At 39.8% G+C, this 21,671-nt stretch overlaps 1 protein-coding gene across 4 annotated transcripts in view; it reads right to left on the bottom strand.

Moving 5' to 3' along the window:
* Positions 1 to 6,556: 6,556 nt before the first annotated feature.
* The window catches only part of IPO8 (importin 8), a 50,813-nt gene continuing 35,698 nt past the window's right edge, over positions 6,557 to 21,671 (bottom strand). For 3 of the 4 annotated variants that reach the window (XM_074902088.1, XM_074902091.1, XM_074902090.1), the window contains 4 exons: positions 16,049 to 16,254; positions 14,351 to 14,596; positions 13,565 to 13,681; positions 6,557 to 12,858 (listed from right to left, as the gene is read on the bottom strand). In XM_074902088.1, the coding sequence (XP_074758189.1) occupies positions 12,761 to 12,858; positions 13,565 to 13,681; positions 14,351 to 14,596; positions 16,049 to 16,254 (667 nt within the window). In that variant the 3' untranslated portion in view covers positions 6,557 to 12,760. Of the gene's footprint in view, positions 12,859 to 13,564; positions 13,682 to 14,350; positions 14,597 to 15,994; positions 16,255 to 21,671 lie in introns of those variants that run through there. The other variant, XM_074902092.1, reaches the window with a different exon arrangement.

The following is a 21,671-nucleotide window of genomic DNA, read 5'->3' as shown; positions in this document are numbered from 1 at the left end:
GACAGAAAGATTATAGAGCAGCCAGTCTTTTTAAGACCAAGCAGGAAGCCAGCTGACAACCTGCGTTGCCCGCCCAGCCGAAGGGGCCTGCCCGGGCAGGCGCAGGAGGGGCAGCCACAGCACCCTCCGCCTTCCCCCGCGGACGTGCCGGGCGGCGCGGGGTCAGCACCGCGGACAGCGGCACTGCCGCTCCCGCGCGGCCCACGCGCGGCCCGGGGGCCGGGGGCAGCCGCCCCCCCGCCCCGCCACACAGCTGCCGGGGTGAGTTAAACACCGGCAGGGCGCCCAGGTCACACGGCTCAGAGCGGCGCCCCCCACGCGTGTCCTTCGGAGCAGGAGCTGCAGGCCGAACACCGGGATGAACGTCTCGGACCTGCTGGAGGAACTGAGGAGCTTGGGTGGTTCGCGGCAGAGCTGTACCTGAACGTGGCAGGCTTCGGCCTGGTACCAGAGGAAGAATGTTTCCCCCACAAATGACAGCAGGAATCAGGGAGAAAGCTACAAATGTGTTCTAAGTTGCTGTGAAGGAGAAAATGTGCTCTGTAACTGTATTAATAGCTCTCACTCTTCTCACTAAACATGTGCATACCTGTGTGCCTCCTCTTCCTCACTGCCACATTTTTATCTAGACCTTCCCACAGCCTGGTCTCTCCTATCTGGCTTTCCACTGTATCCATAAAGAGACAATACATCTGCATTGATGGATCACTGCAAAGAAGCTAAAGCTCTTTGCACTAGCAAAAGCTCAAGACTGGAAGGCACAGTTGTGCTGGCTGTGCATCTCTATACTAGGGTTGAGCAAACAGCTTCAGGGTCAAGAATGTGCCTCTACTTTCCCCTGCTGTAAAACTATGTAAATGAGAGCAGGTGCCTTTCTCAAGCTTCAAAAGCCAGTATTTATAGCCTTTTCTCCTTCACCAATATGCTTTGTCATCTTGGAAAAGGTTAAGAACATGGGGGTCACAACCCATCTCCTTGAAACCTCCAGACATCCCTCCATTCATATAGTTCTCACGTGCTTAGATCCTTTGTCAGCAAGACGCTCCTTCTTCTCTTGTGAATAATGAGCCACCTGCTTCCCTCAGCACGCAGAACCTACCAGACACCTGCTGACACTTTGCAATCCAAGCAGACACTGATTTCTGATGTAGGTTCTCCTTTTATACCTCCCCCTCCCACAAAACTCTATAGTTCATGTGATAGAGTTTATACATTTTATACCTCCCCCTCCCACACAACTCTATAGTTCACGATAACACAGAACTCTATGGTTCATGCTTCAGCTTTTGGACTGTTCTGAGGAAGTGACATACCCTTGCAGTTGAAGCTACCGCTACTTCAGGCAAGCTGTAGTATCCAGAGTTAGAAATTGCATGGTAGTGGGACTCATGCCTAATGCTTATTGCCTTTTTTGTTCATTTCCTTTCAATGCAAAGTCTAATTATCCTCCGACTGTCTGAAGCAGAGCCACTTCATTCAAGATCATCGCCATTATTGCATTTTGAACAAGTTAAACACCTGCCCTCCTAATCATCTCTGCTCACATGGCCCAGCCAAGCCATTCTACCACTACTAACCCTGAATTCCCCTGCCCATCTTAGAGAAAGAACAGCAAGACTGACTGGATAAAATCTTGAGCTATCTTCTCAGATCTCCAAGCTGACCCTGCTTTGGGCAGCAGGTCAACTAGAAACCTAAGTTCCCTTCTAACCTGAACTATTCAGTGGTTCTAAGTTCTCAAGCTGGGACAGTAATAGAAATTGATAGAAAATGCAGCTCTGTAACACACTCACCACATGTGTTGTATGCTTCCCTTCTTTAGGGTTTTCCCCTAATTATGAAGGCTAGGCTAATGGTCTACACAAAGCCCAGGATCTGGACACCACACACCCAGGGGCTCACTGCATTCAGTAACTCATAATCAGAACTTTACCTACCTTTAGGTGCTTCTATTCAGCAGATTTCCAGGCTGTTCCTGCTCACTGCCTTTTTTCAAGGTCCTACAAATTTGATGTTCATAGATTATCTTTCATAGCACTCACTGATGAACTGCTGACCTAAATGCACGCTGACAAGTTTCCTGAATGCTGTAGCATCATTTACTTGGGTTAGAGCATTCACAGTAAAAGACAAAAATAAAAAGCACCAAAAATGTCACAATAGATGGTGCAATTAAGGCAACATAACACACTGTAAAACAGAAGAGGAGCCACAGCTCAGCTCCTGGGCAAGGAAAGGCTGTAATTCACTGTAGCAAGACAAAGCATATGCATCAAATTACTTGTGTTTCAGAAACTCATGTACAAGCATCAGCAAAATTGACTATACACTTGCACACAATCAGGAAACAAGTGAAGACTTTTCTTCTGCAATTACTGTTCGTTATAATCCTCCTGAGTGTTTCTCTTTCCCTTCCAAATAAACCCACCGGGGGTGTACCCACATTAGCAGAATTACCCACCCAACCCAGACAGCTCACGTCCCTAAGCTTGCTTTACAAGAAGAGAATGAAGCTGGCTTTGCCAGAGGGTAATTTAGAGCATCTGATGAGCCAACTCTGACTAACCCCCACTCTCCTACAAATGCCTAACAAGATAAGCCTCCTAACCTAAATTAGGTGCCTAAAATCAGGTGGTGTGCTTATTTTTTACCTTATGTCCACATTAGCACTACACATACTAGTGCTCACCTGTGTGCCTTCAAAGATCGTATCTACAGTTGGTAATTTTTTTTCCCCCTATTTTTTTTTTTCAACCAAAAAGGCGATATTATAAAAAACAGTAAGAAAATGTTATTGTATGAAATCATATTCTGAAACAGAAATCATTCAGGAAAGGATGAAGTGCTTCCCAGTGTTTTAACACAGCTTTGGAAATTCATTAGATTATGAACTGTTCGTGTCCTGTTAAGCAATCTCCTGCAGCAGAATACATCTTGGACTCGGACATACCATAACACAACTGACCCTGGATGAAAGCCACAAAGATGGCAACAAATAGCACATATCCTCTGACATTAATTTGTCGGTGCTTTTTTTTCCTGCAGCAGTACTGTCATAAAGTAAAATCTGGAGTTAAAAGTCAACTATAATTCCATACCCAAATGAAAAGTAAAATTAGATCTTTTTTTTCCCCTAAAATCTGGATCAAAGCAAAAATATGAAGCTATAAACTGAGTCTACAGTTTATAAACAAAGCAATACGCTCTTTTTCTTGTCATAGTTAACCTTGGATTTGTTTGCCTCATGTCTTCTGTATCTTTCCCAACCTCCTGTACAGTTACAGAATGTTAATAAATCAGGATTTGGGTCCTAATTCAGTAATTGGGCCCTGAAACACCGAAAAAAATTGCCCAAAATTTATTCAAACACATTTTACACAACACTGTATCTAAAGAAACAAACAGAATAATAGAATCTCATGATTAACAATTCATGGTTTGTGGAAATATCTATTGACAGAAAACTCTGGCATCGCTCCACAGTTCTTCTTAATTCAGCAGATCACAGCCACAAACCCCCAAGAGGTGCATATCTGAGAGGAAGACAGAGGAATTCAGAATCATGATTAAGAGAGAATATTTCTTTGTTTACAAAAAACCAGAAGCTGAAGATCTAAGGCGAGATTCTGACACCCTTGAAGACTGCTGCATCCTAAAGCTATAAAACAGACAGTAAAGGAAGAGGGTAACAAAACCTAATCAGAGCAGATGGGAGATGAACACAAGCATTCTGCCCCACCTTTCTGTGACAGGCAGCCAGGCATGGTTTGCAACCACAAGCAGCTGCTACTTCAGCCACACAGTGGCAGTGGTTTTTCAGTATGTGTTATTTTATTAGAAGAATATCAATCACTAAGTAATAGAAAATCCCATTAAACAATCAAATGCACCTTCAGAAGAATTAGGAAGAAGCAACCACAAGAACTGAGGCAGCCTGAGACTGTGCAGGATTCACCCTTCTTGACAGAACGACCTTTGGCAGCCAGGAAAGTCCTTTAGGTCCTCCAGCCTGGTGGTCCAGGCAGCCCTGGGTTCTGAAATCAGACACACTTCCAGATCAGAGGAGCACAATGGGAAAGTATTAGCAACCTCCTTACCTCAGTCCTACCTTTATGAGATCAGAAAACCTTCTGATTAACAATACAATAGGATAAACATGCTGTAACTCAACATCAGTAGCAATTCTTCCTTGGAGCAATTTCCATGCTTGCTCTTCCAGTGAAATCAGTGCTCTGGGGAATTCTGGTGCACGGACTCTCTCTTGGCCAGATTGTTCCCCCTGCCCCCAATGATTCAGACAGATCCTGTCAGTCTTCAAAACAGTAATACAAAACAAGCTAATCACACTGTTCACCCTAACTAAGTTGATTCTTGTTTGGCAGAATTCAACAGCTATGATCCTTTTTGTACTGAGGAACAGACTCCATGTGTCTGTTTAATGTCACTTCATGCCAACACATTTCTGAGTGGTCTATACATAGAAATGGATGGTGATAGCTGGTTCTGTTCAGTGCACATTCAGATGCATTGCGGTGTTCTCCACTCACTCTTGTTGCAGTTTTGCTTAACACCCTGCATCCTCCAGAAAGACACTTGTGGCAGGAGGAAAACGCAACACAGGGTGTGCTTTCTCCATACAGATGTAGCTCCTCCAGAGCACAGCCACAACTCCTACTGAGGTCCCAGCGCCAGCCCCACAGCTGTGGTCAAATCCCTACACATAGGTGCAGCCATCTGGCTCCACTATCGCACTCTGCACAACAACCTGTGGAGGCAGTCAGGTGCAAGGCAAGGTATGTTGTGCTAAAAAGGACAGTACGGTTTATTTATATTTAATAGAGTAGGGAGACTTTGAAGCTGCTTAAGGCACCTGTATTTGCTGCAGTTGCATACTCTGCTCTACAAGGTGCTGAGAGATAGGAAGACACTATCTTTAATAAAAAAGAAAACATCCATTATTCATATACTGATAACCTCTCCAGACTCTCTCTATATATTTTTCTCTCATTTATATGATTATGGAGAGTTTTCTTGGTGTGCACACAAATCCGTGTAGCTTGAGCTCTTCCAGAAAAAACATAAATTCAGTAAGAAACTGAATGGGATTGGTTGAAGTCCCAGTAATTTAATCAAACTGGCAATTAAATATTTTAAATTATTAATTTAACACACCTGGTAACAAAAGAAAGCAAACACGGATTATCTTTCCCCCTTGCTAGGGACTGACCAAAAGAAATAACCATTTTAACAGATTTGGAGTTAAAATTCACCTTAAGAATGTGATTCAAGCTAAAAGAAGATCAACACTCTGTTAGAGGGCAGGAGGCAGCATAGGAGCCATATATTTACTTTGGTAAAAAATACACCCTTTAGAAGCTGTTAAAAGTGGCAATCACAATTTACAACTTCACAACCAATCCCGCATGTTTGTTAATACCTGCAAAGAGGCTATAAACTTCCCAACACCCTGATACATGGTACAGATGATACCACAGGTCACCTGGAGTTCTGCTCTCACATCACCAGGTTCACTTCAAAGCCTCAAGAGGAATTAGCCATCAGGATGTCATTTGTCACCCAGACGAGAATGATTTTTCTACAGGAGAGCTCATCATATCAAGCAACCCACACAAGATATGATTAAACAATGTCACTGCTAGACAGATTAAAAATGCAGCTCAATAGAGGAACTCACTGTTACTAAGCAATTTCATAAATTAAGTATGTTCTGGCAGAGCTTCTCTGGAAGTTATTAGCAGTGATCTAAAAACTAGGACCTAGCAAATTTCTTGGGTGAAATCCTGACTCCATTAGAGCAAATGGCAAAACTCCCAGGCACTTCTACAGAGCCAGAATTTTAATTTCTCATGCCAGCTGCAACATACTGCTATGGCTTTCGGCAAACGTACACTAACCCAACCTCCCCAGTTATAAAAATGGGCCACTAACCACTGGTCTTGGAGAGACTGTGGGGGATTCACAGAAGTGCCCTTGTACAGAAGAGGGCAAGCATTATCGATAAGTACAATAAAGCAAACAGGCTACTTCAGCAACTCACCGTCAGGGAAATACTCAAATACCAGGCTTGTAGTTTCAGCAAGATTAATCTCTTGTCCTGTGAAGGCTTAGTAAAACTATCTTCTTTATGAATTCCATGCACAGAAGACTGACCCAAACTCTGGTGCAATCCCTTCTCTCAGGACTGCAAGATGACTATCTTCACTAGTTTGATATTTTGAGAATTGTATTTGGATGACCCATAATGATCTTATCTACATCAAATGTCAGTTATGTTCTTCTGCAGGCAAAGCGTGCATGTGAATAGTTGCCTTCATAAATCTGAGATTAACAAACACACACTGCTACACAAATGCACACATTAACTCTGGATAACGCACACATTTGTTTAAAATTAATTCTGGAGTGTTCTTGCAAATAAGTTTTATGGCTATATGAAGAGAGGCTATAAAATGAGACTGGGCTCCTTGGTAGGTGGCATGTTACATTTTTTTAAGAAATATTATTCCTCCCATATAAATGCACAACAGATGTAACATTCGACCTAAGCAGTAAGATTTATTACTATTTTTAAAGCAAATGCAGCACAGCTTAAGAGAACACTGTACAGAATTCTTTAAGCTAGGAAGAAGTTCTTGTCATCGATGCATGTTTTGCATTTGTCAATTCCTGCCCTCAAAGCCAACCCACAGTTTAGTATTTTAGGCTTCTTACAGAGGTGATGATCCTGCAATTCAATCTGCTAATGTAGCACATAGCAGTCTCCCTCTAGTCACTGCAGGCATGGGCTCCTATCTTTGCTTCTAATATCAAAAGAAATCTGCATGGCCTCTTTGGTCTCTTTTTTTAGCCCAAAAACATTTCCAGTGATTTACACATGCAGTCAAAAGCAATATTCACACATTGTTTGGCAATGAAAAAAAAAAAATTACAGCTGTGATCAAAGAACAGAGTCTCACTTACATTGTCTTATATTCATTTCTTTACCTCATACACTTTTGTATAAATATTTATTGTTTCATATTTTCTTCAGAGGCCATAGCTCTTCTGTTTTCTAAAAATAACCTGCTTATGCATAGTCTTCTCTTCTCAAAGCACTGTTCTTCTTCCTTTTGTTAAGTTCATTTCCAAGATCTCCGTGTATGGAAAGTAGTGAAAGAGGGATATGTGCAACTTTACTAACAAACATGTTGAAAATACCTAAAAACGAGGAGCAATTCTTGGACAAACACCTTCGATGGTAAACAGTCCTGTGAAAAGTCAATAGGCCTCCATGTTACATAGTAATTTTGTATCTTGTGTAAGGTCAAGAAACCTGAAAATTAAACCATAACTGAACATAATATTAAAACCTCATTTCAAGAAAACACAAATTTTTGTTGCTCAACAGCTTCAACTATCAAGTAATTTTTCCATTTTTGTATTTCACTTTATCTAACATAATCCCAGATGGTCCAGCAGGCAGTCCCTGACCAACATTCTCCATTCACCTCAGCTGACACTGTTGTATTCACATTGGAGAAAGCAATGCATCTGAAAGGTCATCTCCTACCTCACCATGCACATTGCCTAGCACTTAAAATTGTGAACCACTATACAGCCTATAAAGAGAAACTTAGGACTAATATACTGCTTTCACCTCATTTTTCTGATATGGACAACTACCAGCTTGTAATCAAAATTGCTTTCTGATCCCAAGTTCAAAGCACCACACCAAATCTGGGTCTGCCTGAGTACATTCTCTTCCTGGAGAAAGGCATGGGACAAAGTTCTTGGACACTCCTCTAGAAGATCCAGGCAACACTGGGAACACTGCAGATCTGAGATCATATTGAATGCATCACCTCAATTGAAATGGATGCTTTCCCAATTCATAATGATTACACATGCCTGCAGACTCTTTCTGAACTGCTGTACCTCGAAACTCTTTAGTTGGAGAGTGGTTCATCAGTTAGCTCCCTAGGCATGGAGCACTTTAAGTAGCCCTTTAGTAGAAGGTATGTTGACAATCTAAGACAGGATGTAATCCCACTGAGTGTCTCCCATCAGTGACTGCACATCAGTCAGGACAAGAGGTTCCCAGACTTTTTAAAGGGATGCATCTGTTTTCTGCCAGAGAAAAATCACATGAAGTTTTTTCTTCTCATTAATGGCTGGCAGATTTAGGGTACTGATATCCATACAGATGTTGCCTACTCTATCTGAAAAGTATCTGAGTGCATCTGTAGTGAGTATTGGGATTTAGATCCATAGGCCAGAGAAGTTTCTAACCTGGAACTAGCACTGCCTTAGTTCTCTTTCATTTTACATTGGTTTTGTTTGGTTGGTTTTACAAAAGTAGTAGCAGTGGAAGAGGTGTCAAAAGCAAGCAGCTTCGCCTGTTCATATATCCTCTTTATGATAGGGCTTTATGCTAAGACTTTCTGGTATCTGGAATAGTGTCTGGCTTCCTTTAACACACTGGGAACATCCATCTCTACCGTATCTCATCCGTTTGGGGTAAGATTTGACATCCAAGGGAAAAGAGCTATTTTCACTCATAAGATTAAGGAGTTGATAGCCATGCCTGCCATATGCTTTGCTGTGATGAGGGAAATATGATCCCCCGTCCACCTGCAAAAATACAGTCTCTTGGAGTTGAAGAATGTCCTCAATCAGAGATGGAGATCCTTGAGGAACTGACCACCAGACTGTCAAACATTATCAAAAGATTGACTAGGGCATTTCTCAGAATTAAGACTGGGTAATCCATTACATGGTGCATTTCTGCCTATCCTTTGGGAAAAATTCAGTACAAGGTGTGGGGATTTCAAAGCATCCATATTAAGAAGGAAATCACTGAAAGGTGCCTCAAACCACAGGCAGAAGTGAGGGGTTTTTGTAGTTCTCCATCATCTGCATATGCCAAATGAGAGACTTTGTTCTATAGATACAAATGCAATGTACAGGTTGCTTCAAGAACAACGGGATTTTTTTAAAAAAATTGTTTAAGCTTTACCTTTTCAGGTATTTTGAATATCCCCTGAATATATGATAACAAAGTGGTTGGCAAATGGAAGGAAAGAAGGGAAACAAAGAAGGCTGAAAAGTATTCTGGAAACAAAAGTTAATCATTCATGTTGTCTACAATTCCTTTGGCTCACAAAAATCTCAAGATAGACTCTTGTTCTATAGTAAAAAAAAAAAAATCCTCTACTGTCCTACCTTCTCTCCTCTACAATGTATGATGGAATCCAGAGTCACAAAATTTCTGAACTTCCTGGACTTCAGAGGTATGTCCTAACCCAGTTCATTTCATGCCTCCCTGACACCCTACAGGCAGTCTTTTCCCCTAAAGCAAAGAATCTCACATTATCATTTTGTGTAACATTCTTTACATATTTTGCCTTACACTCCCAAAGCACATCTATTTCAATCAGACTGTGCACATGTGGGTTTTGGGGGACTGTTGGAGTTTAAGTTTTTATAGCTTTTTCCTTAGCTTGATATTCTGCACTCTTCCTGGGCTGGTCATTTTGATTAAAGATTTTGCTTTGTAATGGAAGCAAACCAAGTACCTCAGCTTTGAGAGAGAGAGAACAAAAAGAAGCAGCCAAAACATGTGGTGATTCTTATTTTCCTTTCAAGATTGACAAAACAGCATACGCAATTCAATACCCAGGATAGTTAATTTTATCTGAAAAAGCAGTTTATCATGTAAGTTAACATTTGCTACGATTATAACCTACATAATGCTAATTTCCCATGTAAAGCCCCCACGGTATCCATACAAGTCACCTTCTTACTCTGTGAATGTGGGCATGGGGCAACATAGGTCACCAGTTATCACCCTTTGTTTCATTTTACAATACATTTATGATTCTCTGTACTTCCATTGGCAAATATATCACGCTTCGTTGGCTGATACTGGTATCTGATATTCCGTTATTACCTGGCTTCAAAGTCAGACAGTAATGCACTTTGTGTTACTCTCCCTTTAATGCAGTACAAAGCTGGACACAGCTCAGAAAGAAATCCCTAAAATCCATTACCTATTTATGATCATGTACAAATGGATATTTATCATGTGAAAAGAGAACCATATGTTAGAGTGGAGGCTAGAGCCCAATAAATCTTTTTGGATGAAAACCCTTTTCAAAAAAGGAATAAAATAATTAACATTTGCTTTTGCCAGTAGAAACATTTGCTCATGAATCTCATGGGAAGGGAAGGGCATTTAACCTTTTTACATGCCTCCCCTCAGACATCTCTGACCCCCACTGCAAAATAGACAGCAAAGATTCCCGACTCCACACTGCTGATTAAATCCCTTGTAAGAAACATCTGGATGAAATTTTCTTGGCAGTTGATTTGAAAAGTATACAAGAAGCAGAACTAGGGAGCAGCCATAGTTCAGCTGAGTGACACAAAGATGATTCTATGCAAAAGCAGATTTTTCCTTGAACACATTAACTCCTAAATATTAGCTTGTGACTGTACAAGCAACCTCATTAGCAGAAGAAAAATAAAACCCCCTTCTACTCTGCACGCCAGTGTAGAGAAGGCAAATGGGCTTTGAAAGAAACCCAACTCAACAATCTCTTTTTTTAAAATAAAATAATAAACAGGCTTAAGCAGTTTACCTGCCTAATACTTCAGTTCACAGGTAAGAGAGAGATCATCCATGTCTTTAACTTCAAAAAAACATTTCTTAAATTTGTGAAGGATTTAAAAACTTCTATGTTTTTTGAGAAACTCACAACAAACTGGATGTAATGCCTTCCTATCGTGTCAGTCAATACACCCCCAGGCCTAAATTTGCAAAAGTGATGTATAATTTTCGTGGCCTGACGTTCAAAATAAAGGATGTCCTGGCCCTCTGCTGCTTGAGCTTAAAGAACCTGTGCAATGCAGCTCAATGTATTGTTCCCTTTTGGAAATACAGAACCTGGAATTCTCAGAGTTTTCCATATGTACAACAGACCTGAAAGTGAAAAATTTGCACTGTTGCTATTAAGTGAGTAGCAGCAGTGAAAAACCTAAAAACCTATATTAACCAGGCCAACTATACTCTGCAGCTGCTGGGGGGGGGGGGGAAGAAAAAAGCAGCAGCAGAGAACAGCACCAGACACTCTGACACAGAGGTGCAGGAAAAAGGAAAGCAGTGGGAAACCTTCTGCCCCATGGCTGCCAGGCTGAGAAAATTCCAGGGGATGGGGCAAGGAACAGGCAGAGACACTTCAGCCTTTTCCAGAAGCCAAGGCATAGAGTGCTTCAGATTTATCAGACTGAATTATAATTACTCTGACATATAAAAAATGAAAGCTTCAGCACAGTGCAGGGCCAGGAATCTGTAATTCACTACAGTTATTGAAAATGTGATGGGGGATGGGAAGAGCTTTGACTTTTCAGTCAGGGTACTGCTCTAAAGGAATACATTTTCAGTATGTGCTTAAAATTGCTTGGTAAATATTATGAAGTCATAAAGAAATTAACACATAGAGACAAAATCAAGTCTAAACATTTTATCTGCAATCCAAACTTCACATTCTAAAGCATCCCTACTTATTTTGGCTGCACCACTGCGATCTCAATAGATCTAAAGGAGGAGTACCTATTCAAATTAGTACTGCTATCAGTTTCTCACTAATGAACATATTCACAAACAGCTTGTTATATGTGTTTCAATTTATGAGAAACCAGTCTTCAAAATTTAGGAAAAAGTCTGGCAGATAATGAAATTTCAGCATGGAACAAGAACAGCCAAATGGAATGCAGACCAGAAATTCAACCACAGAAGTGTAAGAGTAAGAAGATATAAGTTTGGAGCTGTTTTTCTTCTAGCAAGATGAATAAAATATTGTAAATATTTTGTACCATGTTATTCAGTACTGCCACTGGAATGGTAATGAATGAATAAAACCAGAAAGGTTTACAGAATCCCAAGTAAAATCCAATATTCATCAAAAATAGTGGAAATAAAAAGTTGCCAATGTAGAACATCTACATGCAAGGGCCACACTGCTTGTCCAGGCAGGAGGTAATATCAATGCAGATTTAAGGTAGACACCTGCCATACATGCCATCATAACTCAAGCGAATTGATTTTATGGCTAAGAGCAATAATTTAAGACTACTGCATCAAGGGAAAATCTGCAATCTTTTTAAGACCCTTTGATGTACCCAGTGTATGCTTTGCAACTCCAACAGACACCTCCCTCTACACATTTGGCCTGCACCAAATAGGGAAGATGAGACAATACTCCGAATCCAGCAATGTGTACGCAACCAACAAAAATTAAACCAAGTAGTAAAAAGCAGGTGACTGGAAAACATGGAACCAAAGCTTACAGTGTATCAAGAAATATCCTTACACTTAAAAAATTATAATGCACTCCAAAAACCATTTGTTCAGGCAATCCATGTACAACAGAAGGCACTGTTATCCATATGAATCTATCAATTCTGCACAGCAAAAACCTGAGAAGTGCAACTCAATTAGATGCAGCCTGGCCCCTCCCAGTCATTCAGGTTCCTTGAGGACAAATGTTTCCTTTCAGTTCATCAAATTATAAAAACACCACAAGAATTTGTACATTACAGTAGCTGGTTAGAAAGAGCATTCTGGTGGGGGAAGCACACTGCTATTTTCCATAAAACCTTCAGCAGCATTAAATTACCCTCCCCTATTATTCAGAAGTCACAATGATTTCGAAAAAATGTAATGATGAGACCCTTCCCATGGACCTTTGTAGCTGATCCTTCAGTTGCCACCAGGAGTACTTCCAGCAAAGTTAAATGCTGTGATCAGTCCTTTGTTGTCAAATGTGTAGCTGCTTTGTTGTTCTATTGTCTTACTCTCTAGAATTCAAAAAAAGAAAAGGATATGAAAAATAGTGTATAGGGAACGCTTTTGCCAGAGACAATACAGCTTGACTAAGAAGGCAAAGTTGTGGAAAAAACTCTAGGTTGAGTCAAAATTTCATTCCCTAGATGCAGTGACAGTAATAAATCTCACTCAGATTTTCTCTAAATGCATAAATGCACACACCTCTACAACAGAGCTGAGAAATGAATCCTCGACAGTCATGTTATGTTAAGACTATCCTCCATGCTTCTGAATTAAATCTGAATTTATTTTCCATGATACAAGCTTTCTAAACATCTAAAACCTTACACGGACTGTGACAGCAGCATTAGCGGTTAAGAAGTTACAAAACTGCTAAACACATAATAATCTGTAGCAATCTTCATCAAATGCCTGGCTGACAGCTAGATATTGCCTTAATTTGCTCTTCATTTCAAATGTCAGATTGTGCAAAACTAGTTGTTACCCCGTTCAAACAGCAGCACATGTCAATGAGAAGGCAATTAATTAGAAGCAACAGTAATCTCTCTGAATAACACACATTTCCAGGCAAGAGATAATATAAGTGCAACATCCTACTCACGCTTCTCAGGAAATGCTAATTAGCACAGAGATTTATTTATTCTCTCTGTTGTTACAGATTTGATGCAGTTCCAACATTCCTGCAACAGAAAAAATGGCCCCAGAGAAGTGACTCACCTGCAGCACTTCGCCGGTGTTCTGCTAATGTATAAATTTCCTGCAGCTGTTTCTTCTGATCCTCACTCAATGGTGCTGTCAGTGAATGGTACCAGGCTGCATCTCGGCTCTGCACCGCTGTCAGAACAGGAATGGGTGAAAAGTGATTATCACGTTACACTGCAAGTTAATTTCAGAAGAACAAAATGAAACACACTGGATCCCTGGTTGGTTTTAAAAACAGAATTTGCACTGCAAAACAGGTTCAGTATTCTTAGCACAGAATTCCCACTGGAATAGAGGCCATCCATTCTGGTGAACTTAATCACATCCTCTGCTTTCTGAAACAGAAAGTTAACCATGTGGTCATTATTCATGGACAATGATGAAGTGAATCTTCTAATTTAAAACCCATATCAAAATTAAAAGCAAGAGGATTAGTCAAACAGGAAAGGGAAAAAATAATTTCTCCATTACGATTTTAACATCTAGAAAGTGACAAATATTTCTATATATAGGAGTCCCTCTAGTGACCGAGTCCCACTTACTTAGGCTGTGATTGAAAAGTTCTGAAAGAAAACATGAAGAGAATTCATCTCTGGCGTATTTGCTACCATTTGTTTTTTGCAATACTTTTAAGCCAAAAAATTCTTAGGACTAACATTAGAAAGCAAGATCACATTTCCCAGTTTCAATAATCCAAATTATCACTCATAACAAAGAAAATGTTTTTTCCTGGTGATGATTGTAAACACCTCCAAACTATTTTGTGATGTTTTATCATTCTGCCAACTAGTAAACACATACCTAGAAGTGCTTGTGTGAAAAACTGGTATTCGTCAACACCATTTTCAAGGTCAAGAGGTGTGCTGAACCCTTCAAGAGCAGTCTCTTCCAATGCATCTTCATCCCAGTCGTCATCATCATCATCATCTTCATCCTCTTCCTCTCCACCTCCACCACCACCACCTCCTCCTCCTCCTCCTCCACCATGATTCTCTTGCATTGCCTGGTTCACTTCATTTGTCTCCTCCTCATCACTCGGTATCTCTTCTGCAAAAGCATTGATGTGTTTTGTAAAAAAAAAAGTTTAACAAGTATAAGGAAACAATGACTTATGAATGAATAATAACTAATACATTTAGGGTTTGGGCGGAAAGGGGACCCTCTGTTAACATCCTTCGCCCAAAATCTTATAATTATGGAAAAATGAAGCTGTTAATGTTTCCTACATTCAAGACCAGTTAAACTTTTGTTTCTAAGCACACCTGGAAATGTGAAACTGCCATCATTTTTCTTTCTATTTATGCTGTCATTGTGCAATTATAGGATCCAAAAATTTTGAGGAAATGTGTCTTTGACAAAGTATTCCATCGCTGTGCTTTTCAAATTACAAACAGAGACTTGCATAGACTTCACAAATTGACACAAAACAAAGAGAAAACCAGATGTAGACCAAATATCTGCCTGCTGTTCTTCAGAGTGCTCCTTTATTTGAACAAAGTTAAAATAGCATCTTTCTCTTGGCTTTACCTTCCACCCCGTTTATGAAACAACAAGTACATCCTGAATTAAATGCAATTCCAACATGTAAATCTAAACACTGCTATTTCTTACTTAAGGAAAAATATTTCTGACTTATAATCAAGATTAAACAAACCCCCCTCCAATTCCAAACCTTCAGGTTCTCCTGTGCTAACAGTTTGGAAAGAATAAAGATGACTATGTCTGCAACAAGCAGGACAGAGATTTGAAAATTAATGTGCTGTTTCCATACTGTATTCCTAGGCATTGAGAAGAATTCTGTAATTCCATTACAGGACAGTCATGTGTGAAATCTGAGTGGATTACATAATCTGTTTACATCCAATATAATTTTCAGACCTCAAACCATCTATCTCCTGTTCCAAGTCAAATACAGCCACACATATCTGCCTGAAATGCTGTGTAAAATTCACTCCCTGCAATTCCCTCCACAAGGTATTCTTTGATGGTTTTTTCCTTCTGGCAGACACAGCAGTAAGAGGTCTGTCTACTCCAGGAACCTCAGATGTCTCAAACCCGACTTTGCAAATCACTTTCCATTTGGACAAAGAAAACTTGCTAGGATTTCCTTCAAAGTTCAACCAAACAGGTCTTTCAAATAGCTGAGTACTAGGAACAGCTTCTTTCCAGGAATCAAGAATATAACCAGTGCAGTCCTGGCAAACTCCTGCTGCCTACGCGAGAAGACAGAGCACATTCACAACCCAGAAGAGCAGACTTGCAAGTTTTATTGTAACTCTTAAACCAATGCTACCCTTTCACAAAGTGTTAGCTGTTATATATTGAAATGTTTTGATTATATTTTGGGAGGAAAAATCAATTCCTAAGATGATCTTTCAAGCACCCAGTAAGCTGAGCTGTTTTCAGCAGACTAATGAGTCTTAAAAATGAACTGCAATTTCTTACCCCCTTTAAATTAAATCCAGACAAAATCCACAATGTGAAAAGGGGAGATTTTACCATTATCTTCTGCAACGTGTTTTTCATCTTTAGCATGATCCTCATGTTCTGTGAGTTCTCGTGAAGCGCAAACTTGTTTTAAGCCCAGAAAGAGGAGGAGGATTGAAGGGACAATCTGAGCAGCCACAGCATCCACTGCAGGCGGTCGGTTCTGCAATTCCATTAGGATGCTCAGTCCTATTATACACATCTTTCTGTCATGGAGCCTGAAACAACACACACTTGTTAGACAAAACCAGACTTTCACTGTAAGGATATGTAGGGAGCATTAAAGTCCTAGTGTTTAACATGGCAGAAGACAATGTCAGAGAGACTATGCTCAAAGTCTATGTTTGAAGCTCCTAAACACATGATTTCCTTAGCTCGGAATGCAAGTTCCCCCTGGAAAGTACTTGTCCAGTAACAATTAAATACCTTTCAAGCACTGGTCAAATTCCTGAAACAACTGTTTCTGATTACCCAGTGCACAGTTTGCAATGCTAAATAAATACTGTTTAATAATTATGTAGAATATCTTGTCTTTAATAAAGCATTTGATACAGATTATCATCATTAAATAGGATGGAAAATTAATTTGCCTTGGCTTCGACAGCAGTACCATTGCAGGGATTGAAATTAGCAAAAAGACTATTATTGAAGAGTAATGCAAGCAGGAATTCACTGAATTGCAGGGTGCATTTATAGTGTGCCACAGGGCTAGCTGTATTTAAATATGTTTATTAAGAGTCTATCAGAATGGCTGCATTATAAATACAATTTCTGACACGTGACTCCAGTGAAAGCAGGGAAATAATTCCATCATATCAAGAATAACCGGCTGTACACTCAAACAGGGAACTAGCAAATGAGTAGACCTCCAATAAAACAAACAAACAAGATAACTGTAGGGAAATAAAATCATGAAATTAGTAGCAGAAATATATTTATATGACCATAGCCAGGAAACTAGGTAAGAGCCTATGCTCTTAAAAATAAAAATTGATTTTCACTTCCAGAAATAGAAGTTATTTTCAAACAAGACAGGGAAAAAACTCCTAACTGCCTCTGCAGATACTCTTTGGTTCTCCTTTACTGGAAACACCAATAGTATTTAACTCTTCTCTAACATTATGGTATTTTGCTATTAATGGCTTGAGGGAAGCTTGTTTTATTTGAACTATTCAATTTGATGCTGACAGCTTCTGTGCAAATTTTCTACAAGACAAGTAGTTCCAGCAAAAAACTTCAGCAAGACCTACAGAAACCAAGCAAATCTCCAGAGCTGGCAGAAAATGGCTGTCCTCCAGACTCTCAGTAGATACTTCTGTTACTGAATCAGTTTTACTTTGGAATGAAGAGGAACATGTTGAGACAGAAGAAACTAGGAAGATTTGCACCACAGACTGCAATAAAGCTTACAGGGGAACAGCCAACTCAATCAACCACTTCAAAAGTTGCTATAGAAATATAATTTTAAAAGTGCTTACAGTTTCATTACCAAAGATCCTATGTAACATGCTACTGATCTGTAATACTCTTTAAGGAATACAAGAGATCATGTATTACAGCTTTCTGAACTTTACATGAGCTTAAACAAGGCTGGGCATTTAGAGAGATTTCATGACACCTCCCACGTTGTTAGTCCTTTTAGGGCTTAGTGAAGTGATTCCATTCTGAGAGTAGTTGACAACAACAATAAATTCTATGCGAACATGCGTAACATTATGATCACAGAAGACCTTCCAAGAAAAACAAAGTCAACCGGCATATCAAATGGCACACTTTGTCATAATGGGTTTGGCTGCTCCATTACATGTGTTGAAAAATGTACCGAAATGCAAGCAGGCAAAGAGCATCCTTCCATCACTGCTAACGGCAATACTTTCTTTTCAGAAGGAATGGGGCACAAAAGAGGGCATACAAATCAACCAAGGAAACTGAGTCAACAAAACAGGGTCTGCTTTCACGAAAAAATAACTGTGCCTCTTACTCCTGTCAGTTTATCTATGTTAAAAACAAGGTCATTGCCATTTGCTCTCATGCCAACACTGTGAAAACCAAAATCCAAGCTAAAGATGCTACGTATGAATGAAGCATAGCTTTTTTGGGAGAGTGGTCCTTACTGCAAGTACAAAAGGAAAGAACTCTCTACCTCCTCTCTCTGCCAGCACCTTCATCCAAGTTTGACCAAAGCTCTGTAATCTATGCACAAGATTTCTATCCTGCATCTTGACACTGGGGAGCCATGAATTTTCTTCAAGCCCCAAATGTATAATGAAGCACTGTGAGTGTACATGCGCCAGAGTAGTTAATGACACTTGGCACTACTTTTTATAACACGTTTGAAAAAGCTACCGTTACACAATGCCAATTGCAAAATGCAACACAGTAAAATGTAAAAAAATCTTAGTAATTAGTGGCTTAGCTTCATACTAAATTATCTTTTCTGGACAGCAAATGAAAGTGCAAGAACCAAGCACTGCTGCTTAAAAGGAAGTCATCATTTGGAAGCAGCAAATGGCCAAAAAATACAGCATATTTGTCATGCTCCATTTTCAAGCTTCTAAACAGAAAAGTTGTAAGAATGAACACATCTTCAGAATATGCATGTTTTTAGAACACCCAGCAGGACAGCAGAAATCCAGGCATCAAGCCATCTTTAGTGAACCTAAGCCAGAAGGAGACTTGTTTCTTGTACCTGTCAGAGACAAACACCAGGACAAGCATCAGCCTTGCCTGAGGTTCAGCATTCTGCTACACCTCAACTGTATCAAGTACCCTCAGGACTGAATAAGCAAAACAGAGTTTTACATCATTTACATCTTTTCATAATGGCAAAGAATGGTTTCAGGACCATTGCTTTGCTATCAAGAGGGTCATTATTTCAGCACCCTTCTGTCTGCATGAGGGAGCCTGGATATGATTCTCCTTAGTGTTTTGCGTTTGAGGTCCATCCTTATTTGCACAGCAGCACACAAGAGTCCTCCCTAACAATCACGGACTCTGCTTGCTCCCTCAACGGTATATCAAGCCTGGAGTGCTAAACATGCAACACATGGTAGTGCAATGCACAGCTCCTAGGCAAGTCTGTTTTTAACAAGCTGCGTGTGGTCTCCAAAATCTGCAGAACCTTTTCTTGCTAATACACTTCCTTCCAATACAGGACAAAAAGATCTAAGAATCTTTTGAATTTTAAACCAAGCTGAAAGTATTTCAAAGGGAAATCACTAAGCCTTTACTGGTCTGCTGTGCTCCTTTATGTGAGGATCAAGTTGCTTTCGATTACATCAATCCAGTTCCTCGACAAACTGCAAATAATTAGCCATTTCCTTCTAGCTGCAAAGTTGGAACCAACCCCATTTTCATATATAAGACTGGGATTTTTATATACAAATCTGAGAAATCTAGGATTTCTAACTATTTAAACTCCTAGCAAATAAATCCCTTATTCAGCTCTAAAAAAATAAAATTACTTACTGAAGGGTTTTTTAAAGCAATTTAGATTTTTAGTATGAGAGTAAGCATAAGTCATGCAGAAGTCTCACTCAAATTTCAGCTGTCAGGGAAAAGGTGGAAAGTGGTAAGGAACAAATGTTTCTACAAACAGCTTTTCAGATTGAAGTTATTGTAGAAAACATTTAGAAGTAAATAAATACAAAATAATGGGCATTATGGGCACACATCCACAGCTATATAATATCCACAATGACATATTGGATTTATGCATAGTCTTACAATGAGCTCTGAGCTTACCTTACCTGGATCATTTTTAATATTCAAAATTTCTAATCAGTTTTAAATAGATTCCATACTTTTAATAACTGGAAGCACACTTACTTATCTTACTGTAACTGCTTTTCCCCTTCAAGATGTATTATTCCCATGGATTCCATCTCATGCATTCACAAGTGCTGCTCAAGAAATACTGCATTCTTTTGGCAAACACCATTGACTCCAGCCTGAGAGCATGCAGACACGCACAACCCTACTGCTGGCAGAGCAGGACCTATGGCTATTAAAACTTCACAGGAACAGAAGAATGACACAGGGGTATGAGATTTATGTGGACAAAGCATCTTCAAGAGTCAATTTTACCAGAAAGTCACAGATTTCCTGCCTGGCTGACAAAGAAACAGTAAGATTCACCTGGTCCTTCACACCTGGATGTGGATCTGCTTTGATCTCCAATTTCTCTAGGATCTGTGAGTCTTACAACCAATTTGAATTAAAGCCTAAAACTGCCACTTGCTGGAAAGCAATCTAACTGTAAACCAAAGCTGCAGTGAATGATGGCTGGTGAGAAAAAAAGGACTGTACAAATCAGGGTGCCCACTGCCGCCTTTACTAATGAAGACATGAGGTCTGCAGAGATGGACACAAGGAAGGCTTTCAAGAAAGCCACATTTTGTTTGCATTTCTGTCTCTTCCTGTTCAGTTAGGCGTCTAACTATGTGGCTGCTGTTCAGATGATGAGCCTTACTAGCCTTACAAAACAAATGGTCTTCCAGAGGCAGTGCTGTCCTGAGGGAAAGGGATGAAGTCCCTTAGATCACAACACAGTCCCTGACAAAGTAGTACTATAGCAAAAGCCCTACACCCAGAAGCCACATACTGAGGAGTGAGCACTGAAGGGATTTAAGCGATATTACAGATACTTACTTCACTGCTGGTAGTAACAGATCAAGAGAGACACATTTTAATCTTCAGCTGCCATTCAAGTGCACAGTCTGAGCAGAATCTAGCATCATGATCTCTGTGTTTCATTTTCATAGGCTTTGTCAACTTTTGTCTCAGCTCTGAAGAATAATTCATTTGAACAGTAGTTGCAGTAGCTGATGCTTTTCAAAAAGCAACACCAAAGAACTGAAAGTTAAGCTGTAGCTCACAGGAGTACTTGAGGCTGGAGCCTAGTTAGATCTGCAGCTTTTCTCCCCTCTGAACCTGACTAGTTTCTCACTGAATGCTCCATGATAAACTGTTTAAGGCTATAAATCTCTTTCATTTTTGATTTCTTTTAAAAAAGTAATGACAAGTTTACCACCTTCAGGGAATATCTTCTTTCCTACTGTCTCTGTATGCATTCAGCATTTGATCTGCAGTAGAAAAAATGACAGCACAAAAAGCTGAATCTCGAGAACTTTGCTTCAGCCATAAAAAAATAAATAATTCTAAAACACCTTGCTCCTTTCTAGAGTTGGTAGATACAAAAATAATTTAGTAAGTAACAATAATATTACCACAAGGTGTGGGAGGGGTAGACTAAAAAGGCACCATTTTTCAGCCATTGGCCCTCCAAAAGAAATGAGGAACACTGGGTCTTTTATGCCTTCTTTGACACCAACTCAAGTAACCCCTCTAATTGATGTGTTTCTATTATGTTAAGATACAGGATGCACTGCAGACATTTCATATACACAGCAGGTAGTAGAAGTCAGAATGCTTGGGATAATATGAACTGTCCATTTTGTTATAATGAATAAGAGATTTTTTCCCCCCACTTTTTATCAGTTTAATTTAATACTTTTTTTTTTTTTTAATTCAAGGAGAGACTGCTATGGTAACACCTTCAAATACAGACACGAATGGGGAATCTGCATAAAACCTGTATATACCAAAGCAGGCAATTTCTTTTGTATCTCTAAGT

Source organism: Athene noctua, chromosome 3 (assembly GCF_965140245.1).
Source record: "Athene noctua chromosome 3, bAthNoc1.hap1.1, whole genome shotgun sequence".
In the NCBI taxonomy this organism is placed as follows: domain Eukaryota; kingdom Metazoa; phylum Chordata; class Aves; order Strigiformes; family Strigidae; genus Athene; species Athene noctua.
The sequence above is the reverse complement of the archived record's forward strand: the minus strand, read 5'-3'. Positions and strand labels throughout refer to the sequence as shown.